Genomic DNA, 18,493 nt, shown 5'->3' on the forward strand with positions numbered 1-18,493 from the left:
GGGGAAGTAGAGACATTGACCACCCGGACAGCACCTTTGGTAACCAACTCCATAACATTATTGTGTAACACAACATCACAACATGGAGAACAACGGGGAGGGAGAGAGAGAGGGGGTGCATCCGTAAACATTAACTTGTAACCATGGGCCACAATGGACAGGACCCAAGCGTCAGAAGTAACACGTTGCCAACAGGGCAAAAAAGGTCGAAGCCTGTCCAGAAACTGGGCAGCAGAGGAAGCACCCTCGGAGGCCAACGGGGGAGCGTTCAGGCGCAGTCAGAAGACCGAGGGCTTCTGCGCCGAGGTCGAAGGCTTGGGCGAAGAGGGCTGTTGCCTGCCCTTGGACCGGCCGGAGCGCCTGGAAGGGTGACGCTGCTGGGCAGAGTAGGATCGGTGACCGTAGGACTGGCCCGAGAAGAAGCGCCCTTGACGCTGCTGGTAAGGCTGGTAAGGGGTCTGGTAGGATCGGAACCGACCATAGCGATACCTCGGACCCGACGACTGGGCTGAGGGGGCGACCCCGAGGGACTTGGCCGTCTGCTGATTCTTCTTCATCAGGGAGAGGGACTCATCCGTCTTCTCCGAGAAGAGCTGGGGCCCCTCGAACGGGAAGTCCTCCACCTTCGCCTTCTTCTCTGGAGGCAGGGCCGTGGACCGGAGCCAGGCGTGCCGACGCAGGACCACCGAAGTTGCCATCGCTCGCGCTGCAGAGTCGGCGGCGTCCTTGCCAGCTGTCATTTGCTGTTTTGACAGCTTCACGGCCTCGGCTTGGAGGGCCTTAACCAGGTGGCGGCGATCCTCCGGGAGGTCGGAGAGGTAAGAAGACAGCCTCTTCCACAGGAATAGATTATAGGATCCCATTATGGCCTGGAAGTTGGCAATACGGAATCCCAGAGACGCGGATGAGTAGAGTTTCCTGCCCACGCCATCCAGCTTCCTGCCTTCCCGGTCCGCCGGGGCCGACGAGGAACCGGAACGGAACCGAGCCTGACCCTCCTCAGCCACGATCGACGAGGGTTTCGGGTGATTGAAGAGGTACGGGCAATCATCTTGCTTTAAACGGTAGTACCGTTCCACCTTCTTTGCCGTCGCGGACAGGGACGCCGGCGCCTGCCAGAGCGCGAGAGCGTTATCAACAAAATCCTCCACAGGGGGAAACGCCACCGACGCGGGGGACCCGGAATACAGCGCCTCCAGCAGCTTACTCTTGGGCTTGGAGGTCGTGGAGGAGACGTCTATCTCCAGCGCGGCGGCCATCCGCACCATTTGTTCGGAGAATAGCCTGTAATCGTCATTCGGGGACGATGAGCGGGGCCCACCCACGGTGTCATCCGGGGAAGGATCCGAGGCCGCGTCTGAAGAGCACTCCGACGGTGACGCCAGACCTTCATCATCCTCGGAATCCGAAAACTCCGGCGAGGTTTGCGTCGGAACCGAAGACCGGTGAGCGGTCGGGGCCGACGGATAAGTTGCAGGAACCGGCGGTCGCAGAGGTAAGCCCGGAGGTGGAGGAGCGGGTGCTGGGAGCCCGACTGGCTGAGCCGGAACGGAGACCATCGGAACCGACGGATGTTGCAGGAAGGGCAGCGACTGCTGGAACCACGCCACAAAATCCTGCCAGGAGGTCATGTTCCCAACCCCCGCGACCGGCTGGCAAGGGGGCAGAGGAGCAGGCACCGGGGCAGGCCAGCGAAGAGGCATCGGAACCGACGAGGTAGACGGCAGTGGAACGGAGGCCTCTGAAGGCGCCGGGGCGGACGGCAGGGAGCGCTCAAAAGACAAATTCCTCGGGAACCGACGGAGGAGGCGTGCAAGGAGGCGACGGGGTGTGGAGACTCACCACATCGTCGGGTATCAGGACTGGTTCGGCCGGAGAACCAGGCAGCACAGTCGGAGCTGGGGACAATGCACGGTCCTTGGCCCTCGACTTCGCCTTGGCCTTCTTGGACGGGGGCTCCGAAACAGCCTCCCGAACCGAAGGCTTGGAGGAGGACTTCGGCTTGGGCGCGGAACGCTTCTTGGCCTTCCGGCTCGAAGGACGATCCCCGGAACCGGAATCAGGACGGGCCTCCGGAACGGGTTGCCCCGTCGGTTCCGAGGGGAGCGGCTCTGGCGACTTACGAGACGGCGCCGGTGACGGAGCGGCGGAGCGCGGCCTATCTCCCGAAGAGCCTGACGGCTTGGGGGGGAGAAGGTTGGCATCCCACAAGAAGGCACGGAGCCTGGCCTTCCGATCACTCCTTGCCTTCGGAGTGAAGGACATACAAATGGAGCAGCGCTCGACAACATGCCCCTCGCCCAGGCAGATGAGGCAGAGCTCATGGCCGTCCGAATGGGTCATCTTAGTGCCGCATTTATGACACTTTTTAAACAAAGATGTCTGCGACATAATGAACGGTATCTCCCGACAGATGACAAGGGGAAAATACCGACCAGCAGAAGAAACGATCCAAAACTCCGAAGAGACGCTTGAAACGAACGCTAGACAATAAGAACCTTTTCGACGGCGGCGAAAAAGGAACTGAGGGAATGCCGGGGACGTTCGGATATATATGCATTCAAAATTGGCGGGAACACCGGCGCGCATGCGCGGTGGATCCGAACGTCCCCCTCACATCTCTTAGAGCTAGAAAAATCTTTTCCGCGGCTGGCCTGCGCCTGCGCAGTCCCAATGTGGGGCTGCACAGAAGGACGAAGACGATCTGACAGGAATACTAATCAACTGAACTTGGTGCGGTTTGTGAAAAAACAAGGAGATGTTTGTTCAGCAGTTCATTTCAAATTTTCTGATTTAAATTCAATATATGACAGTGAAAAAGGAGATTAATGGCCGCAGTGACCTGTATTCCATGTAGTCATCATAAAAAATTTTCTAAATAAAATCAGTAGTACAAATTATTATAATGTAAACACATTCCAGAATGTACACTTGTCGCTTTAAGAAAAGTTTAAAGAATTTTGGAACTTCTTAAAGACTAGAAAATTTATAGTGGTATAATGATTAAGAAAAGGAAGCACTCACAAGCAAGAGCTAAAAGGGAATTGTACCTAGAATATATGAATGTCTGAGCAGTTTTGTTCAGTAAAGTTACATTCGTTCTTTAAAATAATTACACTCTAAAGCTCAGTTTCAGGTGGGTAGCTGTGTTGGTCTGCAGTCGAAGACTGGACCTGGATTTCAAGCCCAGTTACATCCTTCTAAGTCCACTGAAGTCATTTAGCTTAGAAGACTGCAACTCTGCTTAAGAAGGCACTGTAAACCAACTAAAAGTGTCTGAGCAGACCTTTGCAAGCAGCAGTGTAATGTATGTTGGGCCATAGACAACTGACACTTCTTCCAGGGCGAAAATGGCTGATGGCAAAAACAAGTAACAGCTTGAAGTGAGAGTTCAATGGGGTTGATGGAGCGTCGAGTGTATTTCGATGGGAATGGAAGGAGTTGCATGGATGGCAATGAGAGTCTTGCCTCTGGAGCTAAGAAAGAGAACAAAATAGTGGCAGCACGGCACAGGTGTATTGCTAAGGAGAATGAACTGGATAGTGAAAATGGAGAGATTTGGCTTATTCTATGACCGTGCTCCTTATTTGTAATTGGTTATTAAAGGTTTTCTGCAGGATTCAAATGATATTTAAAGGGAAGTCATTTCAAAGGGATATTTCCAAGCAAGACAAGTATGCTGTAGGGCAGCTGCCTCAACAGTACAGTAGCATAGTGAATACAATGCTGGACTAAGATCTGGGATGCCAGAGTTTAAATCTCCATTCTGCCACAGAAGCTCACTGACTTTGGGCCAGTGCTAAGCCTTCTTCATGGAGTTAGGTTGTGAGAAAATGGATAAAGGGAGAAGGGTGTTGGAAGCTGCTTTGGGTCCCCATTGTGGAGAAAAGTGCAGTATTATAATAATAAATAATTAATATAAATAAAACTATTTGCAAATTGTAATATATCATAATATGCTACTGATGAGGCAATATTCTCAAAATCATAGACTGGTTCTTTCTTTTAAAGGGAAACAATTCTGATTTTTAATGTGATTTTATTATGTTTATATCATATGTGATGTTATCCACTCTGAGCCCGCTTGGGGGAGAGTGGACTATGAATTTAATAAATAAATAAATAAAATAAGAGAAAGCACTAAGCTAGCAAGGGGACATGGTGGTATCGTGGGTGGTAACATTACAGCATTCCCTTGCAGCTCATGAAGAGCCAGCATTCCTACCTGATAGCCTGGTGGATGTATGTGCACTGATGCTGGTACATTACATGATTAGGATGAGCATGCATGGGGGATTCATGCTCATCCTAGTCATGTATCAGAATCTTAGTGCTCACATACATCCACCATGGAGAGCCAATGGTAACAATATTCCAAAGTAATCGCTAATTTAAGTAAGCATCATAGTGGCTTTTAAATCAAATTAATTGTCTACATTTTTAAAAACAATTCATCCTTACTTTTCCCTTTATTGTGGTTTAGGAAACTCTGGAGTGTGTCTTCTTAGAGAAGAGCAAAATTTAATTTACACAGCCTCTCAAACTGAAATTTAATATTTTATAAATTCTATTCATTGTTTGGAAGTTTCACTGTTGAAAAGATGGAAATACCTACTTTCTACAAGAGCAAAAATCCCTTTCCTTTTGAGTCTAGCCTGAAAGCCAGAACTGATAACAAGCAGGTACCCGCAGTGTACCAGAAAGGAACATACCACTCCACGAGGCACTATGCACAATACAAGAAGGTTTGCTTCAAGACTATAGCCAAGGACTTAAATTTTTCAAAAGAGGTGGTAAAGCACAGAGAGCCAGCAACTCTGTCTTATAAGGAATATGATCGGAAGCATGTATATGATTATTCCAACATCGTTCACAAAGAAATTACTACTAAGAAGCCAAGGTGGCCAAGCAAGCTTAAACCTTTGAAGGAACTACCTCCATTGATTCAAACAGACATTGCTCCTTCCAAGCAAACCACTGACAATGTTCCTTTCTGCTTGGAAGAGTGTGTCTGGAAAGCCAAGCTGGAAAGCACCCTTGCAGAACCATCTCTGCTCGTACCCATCTCTCCTCCTTCTCCTCTTCCTTGTGATTCTCCTTCACAGATATTCTTGACGGAACCTCATGACATGTTAGGAACCCTGATGACCAAAGGATGGCAAAAAAGAACACCCCAGGGCATCACATTCCATGAGCCAGAGGACAAGGACAAGGGATGGGAAGAAAGTCTGTTGAGAAAGCTGAACAAGGCTACGGCTCAGTGGATTGTGAACAGCCAGTCTTCCCGGGGAGGCTGGGTTCAGGGTAAGCTAAAGGGTTTCAAGAAGCAAAAATATGACTGGGAGAGCATAAGATACGTGCTTCCTTCTGGCAGTGATGTAGAGTTACTGGATGAAATCATGGCAGAGGAAGATGGCGTGGGTGTTCGAAGTTTTGAAGAAAAGATACCAGAGACACTTCTCCCTGTCTATTATAGGTAAGGAACAAGACTGGTTGATTGGAATGGAGGGTGCATTATGCTCTAACACTCCATGCATTTCTTGGAAGCAAATTTGCTGGGATTTAAATCCATGCAACTGCGCTTGGGATCATTGACACTAAGATCAGCACCATTCCATTCACGTTTTAGTTTAGATCTGCTATTCTTCCACCCCCTTTCAGTTTAGAGATGGACCAAGCATGACTTTTTGTGACACTATAGAGTAAAGTCATGTCAGTGTTGCCCTCTGAAGCTTTCCTTTTATGTTGCTGACAGTGATATGATGCTTGCTTCTCCACTACAGGTGCTGGCAGAGGGCTTGATATTATTGTTGCGTACCAGACACAACACAGCTTGGTCAACAGCTCCATTCAGGAGCCACACAGAATTGGGCAATGGTCAAGAATTCTATGTACTTTCATTATATCACTATTTTCAAGGGGAATCAGATTGTATATGACCATAGTTAGCCTGGGTATTGTCATAAAAGGAAGATCTGAGCTGGAAATAAAGGACACTGGCAGCACTAGAAAATCATATTTGGGGTTGTTATAAGGAAATGCAGTATACCTTGATTCATGTTAGAGACACTTATACAGAGCGTATTCAGTCTTTTAACTCTGTATCTCTCAGCTGAGAGGGTTTATCTCTGCCCTCAATGGTGCTGTCATGCACACTTACCCAGTTATAACAAAGCACACATTATCAGTGTAAATGGACCTCTCAGGATATCCCAAAAGTGTTCTGCCTTGCTTTTTCTGTGCAAATGGTTATCTTCATCCTGCCCATTTGACTCCATAAAGTGAAGCCATCTCCTCTCAGCCTGAAATCGATGGTGTTTGTTGCTTCATTACCAGGAAACTGGAAACAGGGTTGCCTATTTGGGCGCCAGTGTCTCTTGTGTATCCTGCATTTCCTCATCACAACAGGGGAAACAAGGCAAGGACTGACAAAGTCATCCAGTAGCAAATTCTCTCTTGCATGGAACAGAGAAATTGTGTTGGATAAGGGGAACAGAAATGTTTCAAGGGTGCATTTACATAGCCTTTCTACTGATAATTTTCTTTAGAGAAATGAGTGATATCAAACAATCCCATGTTTTTTCGACAGATGGTGCTGATAGTAATACACTAAAATTTTAAAATGTGTTTACATGGCAATAAATTGTCACTGATTTACTCCCAGGTAAATGTGCATAGGATTATAGGCTAACAGTGCAATCCTAATTACACAATTCTACTCCCATTGACTTCATTGTACTCTGCTTGACAACTTGTGCATATGTTCTCATTGTTTCTGCATAGCGGGGCACTTTAAGATTATGTCAAATTCTGACCTTAGTATTCTTACTAGAATTAACATAATGCAATTTTAATAAGCTTATAACTGATTATAATAGAAAGTTCTCCTACTAAATCTCAAAAAGTATTACACAGTTGGAAAGAATAATAACCAAATGGGACAGTCTTTATGTTGATGCTATTATTTGCAGAACATGATTCACTTATTTTATTTACAACTTCAAGGAAAGCATTAAAGTATTATTGGCAAACCATTCAAAGGTAACTCAAGAATAGGTAAGTTCAATGAGTGAACTCATTCAGATCTGATTTAGAAACCTTGCGTAGAAAAGGAATGTAAGGACATGAGTTATATGAATGGAGAAGGTGCTGATTCAAATATCAGCCTACCCATGAATTTGCTTAGTGTAAGCTACTGTCTCTCAGTTCCACACCTGTAACATGGGCCTGTCTTACAAGGTTAGTGTTAGGATTGCTGAGATAACATACAAAAACTATTCTGAACATGAAAGGAATGCACAATTTCTGTTTAAACCAAACATTTTATTTATTTATTTCAGATTTCTATTCTGCCCTCCCTGCAAGCGGGCTCAGGGCGGATAACAACATATTAAAAATACAATTAAAAATTCATGTACATTAAAAACAACACATTTAAAACAGGATGGTGGACAGCCTTCACAGGGTGGGTTAAGATTTATACACCCCTTTTTCCAGGCCGGCGGAGGCCCAACCTCAGCCATATGCCTGGCGGAACAACTCTGTCTTGCAGGCCCGGCAGAAGGATAGTAGGTCCTGCTGGGCCCTAATTTCAGCAGACAGAGCATTCAACCAGATGGGAGCCAGGACCAAAAAGGACCTGGCTCTAGTCAGGGCTAGGCGGGCCTCCTTGGCCTCCTTGTGCTTGTTGTTCACCAAACCAAACATTGGTCATTAGTCATGTATGGACTTTGTTGGACTTGACAACACCTCCATCCCCATTGTTTTGCAATCTGCTATAGGCAGCAAAAACACTCGTTATTAATTCCATGGTATTAGCAATATCAGAACACAAGAGTAGCCATTCTGGATCAGACCAACAGTCCATTTTGCTCAGCATCCTGTTTCCACAGTGGCAGTTGGATGCTGCAAGGAAGTACAAGCTGCACCCAATCAGAAAATAATAATAATAACATTTGATTTATATACTGCCCTTCAGGACAACTTAATACCCACTCAGAGCAATTTACAAAAGTGTGTTATTTATTATTATCCTCACGAAAATCAACCTGTGAGCTGAGTGAGGCTGAGAGAGCTCTAAGAAGCTGTGACTGAACCAAGGTCACCCAGCTGGCTTAAAGCATTTTCCAGATTAGAGTCCTACCGCTCTAACCACTACACAAAAAAGTCACAACCTTCCTATTTAAGGTCTATTCTTTAGACAGATTAGACTCTAGACTCACTGGAAAGCTCTTACATTTATTCACAAACCTCTCAAAAACCACTGCCCTCTATCCTCGCTCCATCACTAGACTCAGTCTAGGGTCTACCTCCACAACTCAGGCAGTTATCAGAATTTATTATTTCAAGAGGGGGTAGTCCTACCTGGTGGGCTGCCATTTATAACTGTGCTTAGTTTGGTGAACCAGAAATTGGCAAACAGCCCTGCTCAAAGAATTGACCTGTGGGCTGCCAAGGCATCTAGGCACCAGTGCCTGCCTGAGTTTTCACCTGGCAAAGCACTGCGCTCTCAGTTTGCCCAGCCCTCCAAGAGTTTTTTTCTCCTTTTTTTGGTACCACTGCCATCAACTGGCTGTTTTAGGAATTACCCAAGATATCCAGTACTGCTTTCCTTCCTGCATTGATGTTCTAAGGCTCCACTTAGTGCCTGAGCCTCCCACTATCCAGTGACTGGTTAGCCTGGGGATCATTACCACACTTGCACACTCCTGGGGAATTAGTGATTTACCAACTAATTGCCTCCCTTCCCCTGGCCCCTGTTTTGAATAGAGTGTTTGAATGATGGATGTCTATGAGGTAAAGAGAAAAATTACCAGCATTCAAAACAGTAATCAATTAACGTGAAATGTCCACACATGTATTCTCAGCACAGCAATGAATAGAGCATGGAATACAAAAGAAAGGTGTAAAAACACAGTTTCTCTGTCTCTCATTCTTTACATGGCCTAGTTGGTCGTGGTCTCAGGCAGGCTTTTAAGCTTGTAAGTTACAGTGTTCTAAAAATGTCCCATTATCTTTGTGTCTTTGTTCAGGCAACCAGCCCTTTGTCTGCTCCAACTGATAGTCTGCTATGGCGGCCATCAGCTGGAGCTGAAGTGTGAGAGCTCGTTCACCCAGATGGCATCAGCCAAAATTACCCCTCTCCCTCCATGCCAGGTTAATTTATTATCTTTGTTTGTCCACTCCCCCCACCTTATGGGTCAAAGAATCCTTTCCTGAAATCTCCAGGAAAATACATTCTAGGCTCTCTTCACCCCCAAAGATAGAGTTGCCAGGTCCCCTTACCCTCCTAGCAGCAGCGGTGGGGGGGGGGGACACAGTACTAACCGGGAAGATGTTTTCACATGCGTTCCCAGCAGGTGCAATTACATCATTTCCAGAAGTGACATCATTGTGCCTGGCGGCGAGTATGCTACTGTGCTTCACAGAAGCCAATCTGGTTTTTTGCCTCCCAGGCCTGTTCCCCGGGCCTCCTCCCCTGCCAGTAAGATGAGTGGCAGTGGAGGGCAGAGGCTAAGAGCAAGAGATCTCCTGCCCCCACTGGCAGCCCTACCCCAAGGTGTCAGCTTCTAATTGGAAGTCTGAGATGACCATTTCATTGTCTCTGGCCAGGAAGGCCATTAGCATTTCTAAAGCTTGGATGGTTGGTACTTGGGTACTTAAGTGACTCTTGAGAGCAATTAACTTCCCCCATGCTGTCTTTCCTCTGTTAGGAGAGAGAAAAGCTTTTAAAACTAAACGTGAAGGTCCTGTACAGCCCTCACCTTCAAATTTAAATGCATTTCTCTACGTCCCGCACTGTAAACCATTTCTAAACTGAAAGCACATCTCATCTCATAGGATACCATCTTTCCACTCAAGAGCACTGTGCAGAGATGATCCATCTGGAGACAACAAGACAATGGTAGGAATATCACAACAGAGACCCAAACTGGTGACTCCTATTAAGCATTGGAAACGGCTAAGCTCCCAGGTTGGGAAATATTCATACACCACTGAGAATGTTTTTGAACAAGAGCTCTATTTTGGTAGGTATATCTGGAATTTCCATAAATCGTTTTGCATAAACTTACATAGGGATGGGTGATCCAAATCTTATTTTGGTAGCTCAAAGATTAGCTAGCCCAAAGCTCAACCATGATGAATCAAATCTTGTGTGTTGAAAAAGATGGCAAGCATTATAACTTTTTTATTTATTTAAGGATTTTTAATGGATGCCTTTCTCCCAGTGAGATGCAATTACAAGAATTGCAGGTGTTCATACAGTCACAGCTTAATATGTTTCTATAGATGTTGGACCGCCTGTGCATATGCTGTTATTTTTTCTGCATACCTATAAACATGTCTATAAACATTCGGAGAAATTGTTAGTTGGCTGTCATTTTGTATATGTTTATATGCCATTTGGGGCATCAAGCACTAAATTAATTACACTATCTATTTTTCCTCTTTGCATATTTAGGGTCAGCTAATATTGTGCATCAAGATACAAAGGGGGGTTACATTGTTATGGATAATCGTGACGAATACTGTAAACACCTCCAACCGCAGTATCCAAGACCTCCAGAGCTTTGGAGTTTCAGGCCACCCAAAAAAACAAGTAAGAGAAGAAAAACTAAACAAGGCAGAGCAGAGTTTTTCAATTAGTAATACTATTTTAAACACTTTAATCCTGAACAAATTTATTTGGAACTAAGTAACATGATTTACTTCTGAGTATGTTTGTATGATGAGAGTGCAAACATTGTTAGCTAATAGGTGTTCAAGGACATGAACATTCTAATTTCCATTCTGACTTTCCAATGGAAATGGAGAACATCTTGCAAACTGGTATGTAGATAAAAGTTTAATTTGAAATCCTACCAAAAATAGCATCAAAGACGGTAGAGTGGATCTAAGTTCTACTGGAAAATAATTTATTTATTACAAGTGGTCCCTTATATGCAGAACACTTAAATGCCAGCTGAAAACAACTGTAGCATATTTCTTGCTTTTAAAACTTTGACCAACTGAACCAGGAATTGTGTAGAAAATGTAGCATATGGTCATGTAATACAGAATGGTAATCATATATTGAAAAATACGCTACAGCAGATAGGATCACAGCTCCCTAAGGTAGCAAAAATGAACATGTTCATTGTCAAATAACATGCAACTATAGCCATAGGTTTCCAAATTACAACCCTGGGCCAGTGTACCTTCTACAGTGGGTATGTGTGGGTATGTATTTTTTCAGTGTATGCTGTTGAGAATTACTGAAATAAATATATGCATTGAAACTGATCACAGCCTTCCAGTTTCCTGTCAAATGGTCATATGAACATAGGAAGCTGCATTATGCTGTTAGATAATTAGTCCAGCTCTGTTTAATCTACTTTGACTGGTAGCAACCATTCAGGGTCCAAGTAGATAAAAAAATCTCCTCCTTAGCATCTAGAATTCAAGAACTTTTCATCAGATGCTAGGGACTGAACCTGAGACCTTCTGTATGAAAATCATGTGTTGGATCACTGAGCCACAGCCCCTTCACAGCTTTTAAACTAACTTCTGGGGGAAAGTCAACAAGAGCTGGAGATCCTCTGGTTTGGGACAACTCATCCCAAATGGATGATGTAATAAAGTATTGGGAAAATATTGATGAGAGAGAGCTAGGCCATGAGGATGAGAATAGAGCAGTAAAAGAGGGCCATGTGAGGGAACTAGAGGGCTGAGGGAAGTGTGTATCCCTAGAGAGGAAGCAAGGTACAGATGCCTGTATGGCAATTCTAGAAGTCTCTGAGCCAGGATCAGGGAGCTAGAGGGCTTGGTGCTAAATGACAATGTAGATGTAGGATACATTTCAGAAATGGGGGAAATCAATGGGACACTGGTGTCCCCGGATATAAACTGTTTAGACAGGAATTTGAGGGATGTGTTGGGAGTGGCTTTGCTCTATATATCAAAAGAAAAAAATACAGTCACATAAGCTAACAAACATTAGGGGAAGAAACTCTCTCATGAAATCACTACGAGTAGAGAAACTGAGCCCTAAGGGTTACTTAAAAGTGGGGTGTCCTATCATCTCCCTGACGAAAATCAGGAGGCAGACCTCAAGGTGGAGATGGAAATAAGAGTGGTGACTCAAGGGGAGAATGTTGTATTACTGGGTGACTACAACTGTCCTATATAACAAATATATATTTGAGTCATACCATAGAAACAAGCTTTCTTAATATCATAAATGTGCACTGGAGCAGTTGGTCACTAACAGTGAAATTCTAAGCAGAGTTACTCCAGTCTAAGCCTATTGATTTCAATGAGCTTAGACTGGAGTAATTCTGTTTAGGATTTCACTGAGAATCAACTAGAGGTGTAGCAACTCTGGAATTGTTGTTCAGCTGGCTCAAAACCAAGTGTGAGATGTAAATATTGCACTGATTTGGAACAGTAATAACAATACTGTTAAGCTCTGCATTTAGCAGAAATTTTCCCGAGTGCAAAATAATAACTTTTGACTTCAAAAGGGGGAACTTTGCTAAAATGAGGATGCAAGTTAGAAGTTAAAAACAGAGAATTAAGGAAGACAAATCCTTCCAGAATGCCTAGAAAGTATTTAAAACTCCACTGATTGAGGCTTAGATAGAATGCATCCCTCAAATCAGGAAAGATACCAACAAGGCTAAAAGGATGCATGCATGCATGATTAACCGCTCAAGTCAAGGAAGCCATAAAGGGCAAAAAGTCTTCTTTTTAAAAGAGGAAGATTTACCAGATGGGGTTGAACAGAAAGGAGCACAAATTTTGGGGGAAAAAAGAATATGTAAATTGGCAATAAGGCAAGTGAAAAAAGAGAATGTGAGGAGTGGATGGCCAAATACATTGAGATAAACAATAAGCATTTCTTTGAAGGTATCAGGAGAAGAAAACTGACTGGGAAGATAGGCCTTTGGATGACAAAGGAATCAAAGAATTGCTTAAGGAAGATGGCAGAGAAATTGAATGAATTCTGTGCATCTCTTTTCACTGTGGAAAATGTAGGGCACATGCCCATTGTTTTTGAGAAAGGTATCTGAAGAACAGTCAAATTGTGGTAACAGATAAAATTCTAGGACTATTTGGAAAACTGAAAACCAGTAACTCTGCAAGTACAGATGGAATACTCTCAAGGGTTCTTAAAGAACTCTAATATGAAATTGTAGATCTGCTATTAAGTATGAGTAACTTGTCACTAAAATTGGCCTATATGCTAAATGACTGGAAAATAACAAATATCACCCCAGTTTTTAAAAAGGGGTCAAGAAAGGATCCAGGAAATTACAGGCTTGTTAAACTAACATCTGTTCCAGGTAAATTAGTAGAAACTGTTATTAAAGAGAAAATTGTTAAGCATATTAAGGAACAAAGTTTGTTGAGAGGAAATCAACAGGGCTTCAGCAAAGGGAAGTCCTCCTTCATGAACTTCTTGGAGTTCTTTGAACAAGTTAACAAGGACGTGTATAAGGGTGATCCAGTAGACATCATATACTTGGACTTCCAAAAGGCTTTTGACAAGGTTCCTCATCAAAGACTCCAGTCCTGAGTAAGCTTATTCATGGGATGATATGTCCTCAAAACTGGTTAAATGGCAGGAAGCAGAGAGTAGGAATAAATGAACCTTTCTTGCAATGGAGGTAAATGAGCAACGGGGCCCCACAAGGAACAGCATTTGGATCAGTACTATTTAATTTGCTCATAAATGATTTGGAATTGGGACTAAGTGGTGTAGTAGCCAAGTTAACAAATGATACTAAATTATTCAAAATGGTGAAAGCGAAGGTGGATTGTGAAGCGCTGCAGGAGGGCTGCCATGTGGCAAAAGAAGTTCAATGTGGCTAAGTGTAAGGTAATACATATTGGAACAAAAAATACTAATTTAAAATATACTCAAATGGAATCTGAATTGGCTGACACTGAGATAGAAACAGATCTTGGGGTTGTTGTGGAAAGCTCAATGACAATGTCGACCCAGAGGTGAAAGGGGCAAACTCTGTGCTAGGGGCTATTTGGAAAGTGATTCAAATGCCCCTGTATAAAGCTGTGGTGTGGCCTCATTTGGAATACTGTGTGTAGTTCTGGTTATTGTAAAAAGTACATTGTAGAACTGGGAAAAGTACAAGGGAGGGCAACCAAGATCATTAGGGGACTGGAGCACTTTTCCTATAAGGAAAGGTTGGTCTGAGAGCCAAAACACACATTAAGAAATACCTAGGTTCAGCACGTGTTCTCTTACCTCAAGGTTTGCCGGGATCTGTAGGCGTCCTGGAAGTTTAAAGTTTAGCATTTACAGAGCAGCAGAAAGGGGAAGGGAAATACAGGCGCCTGTATTTCCCTCCCTGCTGCTCTGTAAATGCTAAACTTGTTCTCTTACCTCAAAGTTTGCTTGGATCTGTAGGCATCCTGGAAGCTTAAAGTTTAGCATTTACAGAGCAGCAGGAAGGGGAAGGGAAATACAGGTGCCTGTATTTCCCTCCCTGCTGCTCTGTAAATACTAAACTTTAAGCTTCCAGGACGCCTACAGATCCTGGCAAACCTTGAGGTAAGAGAACACGTGCTGAACCTAGGTATTTCTTAACGTGTGTTTTGGCTCTGAGATTTTTTCAGTCTAGAAAAAAGGTGGTTATGGGGAGATATGATAAGAGCTTTATAAAATTATGCATGGTGGAGAAAGTGGATAGAGGGAGCTTTTTCTCCCTCTTCTATAATACTAGATCACGAGGGCAGCAATGAAGTTGTTTGGAAACAGGTTCAGAACAGATAAAATGAAATACATCTTTACTGAACGAGTGATTAAACTATGGTTTCCAGGCTCAGACAGTCAAGCTGCAGGAAACCAGGGGAGGAGACAGGGACAAGGGAGGAGGGGCAGTCATCAACAATGGTTTGATGTCACTTCTGGGGAAAATCCAGAAGTGATATCACACCTCTCTAGGAATTGCCAGAAACTCTGTGTTTTTTTTCAGAAACAACATCAATTTTCTCTAGAAATCACTGAAAATATGGTTTTAGAGTTTTGGGTCAGTCCTACTTTGGTGTTTTTCTTCAAGTCATGTCACGTCATTGGCCTGAAGGCCTTTAAAAAAATTATTCACACACTACTGCTCAAAGTACCAGCAGGAAACAAAAAGTGGAAGCAGGGGATTTCCCACCCCCAACACAGAATGGCAACCCTAAATTAAACTGTGGATTTCTCTACCAGGCGAGATTGTGATGGTCTCAAGCACAGATAACCTTAAAAAGGAATTAGACAGATTGATGGAGGAGAGGTCTATCAATGGCTACTAGCCATAGTGACTGAAGTGAACCTCCAGCAAAATTCCAGTGCTGGGAGGCAGCAGCAAGGAGGGGCTCGGCCTCTACGCTTTGTTTGCCCTCCAGGACAGCTGGTTGGCTGCTGTGTGAAACAGAATGTTGGACTAGATAGACCACTTGACTGATGCAGCAGGCTCTTCTTACGTTCTTGCATTCTGTACTTCAGTTCCAGAGGGAGTCCTACCCAATCATTTCTAGGCCTGGCATCCCCCTGCCCAGGAACCCTTGGCTCTGTCTTACCTGGCCAATTGGAGGAGGGGGAGTGTGAGCACACATTCTCTTGCTCCCCTGTTACACTGGCTGCTAATTTTCTGTCACAACGGAGGATCTGTGGGTCACGCTGAATTCCAGTTCAGTAAAAATGTGTCCATTTGGAGGCAATTTTTACTTAACTGGGCTTCAGAGCACCCTGTGACTCCTCTGTTATGCTGGAAAATGATGTCATTTTCTGGTGTGATGAGGTGCACAAAAGTGTAAGTGGCCTGCTGCCTCCCCTTCTCCCAGCTCCCTGCACCCCCACTTTGGCCCTATATCGATCTGGTGTGCTTTGTAATTGATTCATGCTGTTTTATTTAGCCATTCACATTAGTTCTATGCTGTCACTCCATATTGCTTGCTCCAGGCGGCTTATAAAGTAAAATATAATTTTAAAAATCGTACATATTAATTTTAAATGCATACATGTTTATTTTAAAAGGTTCTTTTAAAAAGCTGCTGTAGCACAGTGGTTAGGCTATGAATCAGCATTCTGCTACTGGTTCGAATCCCACTACTGCCATGAGCTCAGTAGGTGGCCTTGGGTAAGCCACTCCTCTCAGCCCCAACTTGTTCACCACTTTGGGTGAGGCATTAGTTTGTCTAAAAGAGTGGTATATAAGTACAGTTATTTTATTTTCAAAGCTTCTCCTCCATCAGTTATAAATGGACTTTTGAAAAAATTAGCAATCCCAACCACATTACTTCGAAGATTTGTGATCCATAATTGACTGAGTATCCAAACACACTGTGCGCCTGCATGTAATCTTATTTTACTGTTTCCTCTATGTAAATAGCATTTCAAGCTGATGGACTCTAAGGTCATTTTGATAATTGAAGCTCTCATTATTAAGAAAGGGCTAAGGAGAAATTATTCTTTAGGTGTTGATTTCTACATTTTTTCATGTGTGATGGATTGCTACTGATCTGTTTCCTTAAACTTGTTGGGTCAGCTTATAGGGTGCAGAAGGGAGCTATCCGCTGGACTGCATTGCCCACCATAATTGAGAACTTTGCCCAGCTAGGCCAAGCAGAATCCATTACAGTCTCTGGGAGAAAAAGAGAATCACGTAGAAAGTATGAAAGAAAATTGTCTCAAGATTCATTTATCCGTCGGACTATGCTGGAAAAGTGGAAGGCAGACTGGAAGTTGGGTGAGTACTCTAGTTCCAGATTTCATGGACCATTGTTGTGGTTCATTCAAATCAAAAGCAGTTTTGCAATTTATTTCCATGTTTGTTGTCAACTTGTTTTTGGTGGCTCAGTCCCAGGAAACCTACCAGACCCTTGTCATAAATAAATTTCCATTCCAGTTTTCTCTTTGTGGTCTTTTATTATTCAATGCTCAGATCCTCGGTGGCGGTCAGCAACTATAGAAGGATTAATGAGAGACCTCACAGATGTGCACGTTCAGAATCGGATCAATGCTATAATTACCTGTGCATCTGCTGTGCTTGAACGGCCCCAGAAAGCCAAACCAGGAAGTAAGGAGTCAGGTATAAGATACTGCTACAGAAAACTATTGTTGTTTCAGGAATGTTTCTCTGCCACAGCAGGCAATCAGGCTGGCACAAATTAAACTGAGATGTAAATGATCAAAGATTCTGGTTTATAGGTTGAATGGGGTAGAATTTTAATTTAGCAGATTATATTGGATAGGGGAACTAGGGAACTATTTAACCCTCAAAATACCAGATGCTATTGCTACATCAGCTAGGGGATGGACCAGCATATGTCTGACTTGTGTACTGATTAGCAACGTCACCTTTCCAGGCTTTCTGGGGTGTATCCTACTATCTGCAGAATTTGAGAAGCAAGACTCTGCCACTTCCCTCTCCCTCTGCTTTCCACTGAGCCCCCTGAAATTTTGTTCTTGGAAGTCAGCAGACCCTCAAGAAATCATTAGGAAGGTAAAGTGGAGGTCTGCAGTGGAGGAGGCAAATCTGCAGATATTGCTGCCCCTTCTTCCCAAGACTTAAATGCAACAAAAGTCTTTGGAACTGTGCAGTTGACATTGCTGCTATCTTTTTTTGTTTGTGAGATGGCATAGAAATACATTCAATACATAAAATAATACTAAATCTCTTTCAGCAAGGAATGCCAGAAGATTAATCTGGGATCCCATATATATAAAATATATATTTTATTGCTGAGCTGCAGCCCCTCCCAGTTGACAGATTATAAGAACACTCCATTTCAGCTAGGCATATGGAAGCTAAGAAAGATATTGCATGCCTTTTTCATGCAATTACTTAATTTTGTTGGTTTTGTAAATCATACCTCACTCATGGTATGGTAGTCTGCACATGAAATATACCAACTTTTGTAATGTTTTAAGACTAACAGTGCAATCTTAAACAGAGATACTCCAGTCTAAGCCCATTACATTCAGTGGGCTTAGACTGGAACAACTTTGTTTAGGATTGCACTGTGACACATACAGCTGGTAATATGGAAACTGAAGCCCTCTTTCAGAATCTGATTCAAGTATTCTTTGTTCTTTTCCTGCATTTCCATTTTGCCTTTCCCCCACTGTAAACAGCTCAGAACAAAGTAATATATTTGATGTTCTGGTTTTCTCAGTTATAGGAACAGAAGCAAAGATGTCAGAAATTCCAGATATTCCAGTCGAAATACAGTCTTTGCTTAAAACTACTCTGTTTGATGAGGATGCTCATGTGAGAATGGCAGCTGCAATATGCCACTATACCATAGGGGAGAGATCCCAGCAAGCACAAATCGTTGTGAAGAATGCTTTGATACATGGTCAGTAATAACTCTTAACATTCTAAAGACTTTCTCTGGGCATCATCAGTCTCCAAAGCCAAGATCACTTTTTCTCCATTAAAAAATAATCAAATATCAGTCAGACTAGGGCCAGTCAGATTTGGGTAAATGTAGTGCATCTACC

At 43.5% G+C, this 18,493-nt stretch overlaps 1 protein-coding gene across 1 annotated transcript in view; it reads left to right on the forward strand.

Moving 5' to 3' along the window:
- Window positions 1-4,550: 4,550 nt before the first annotated feature.
- HEATR4 (HEAT repeat containing 4) overlaps window positions 4,551-18,493 on the forward strand; it is a gene marked incomplete at its 5' end in the record, with an annotated part of 43,356 nt that continues 29,413 nt past the window's right edge. The window contains 6 exons of the mRNA XM_054969942.1: window positions 4,551-5,476; window positions 9,841-10,028; window positions 10,463-10,600; window positions 16,536-16,736; window positions 16,932-17,078; window positions 18,166-18,348. Coding sequence (XP_054825917.1) covers window positions 4,551-5,476; window positions 9,841-10,028; window positions 10,463-10,600; window positions 16,536-16,736; window positions 16,932-17,078; window positions 18,166-18,348 — 1,783 coding nt within the window. The remainder of the gene's footprint in view (window positions 5,477-9,840; window positions 10,029-10,462; window positions 10,601-16,535; window positions 16,737-16,931; window positions 17,079-18,165; window positions 18,349-18,493) is intronic.

This window comes from Eublepharis macularius, chromosome 2 (assembly GCF_028583425.1).
Source record: "Eublepharis macularius isolate TG4126 chromosome 2, MPM_Emac_v1.0, whole genome shotgun sequence".
NCBI lineage: Eukaryota > Metazoa > Chordata > Lepidosauria > Squamata > Eublepharidae > Eublepharis > Eublepharis macularius.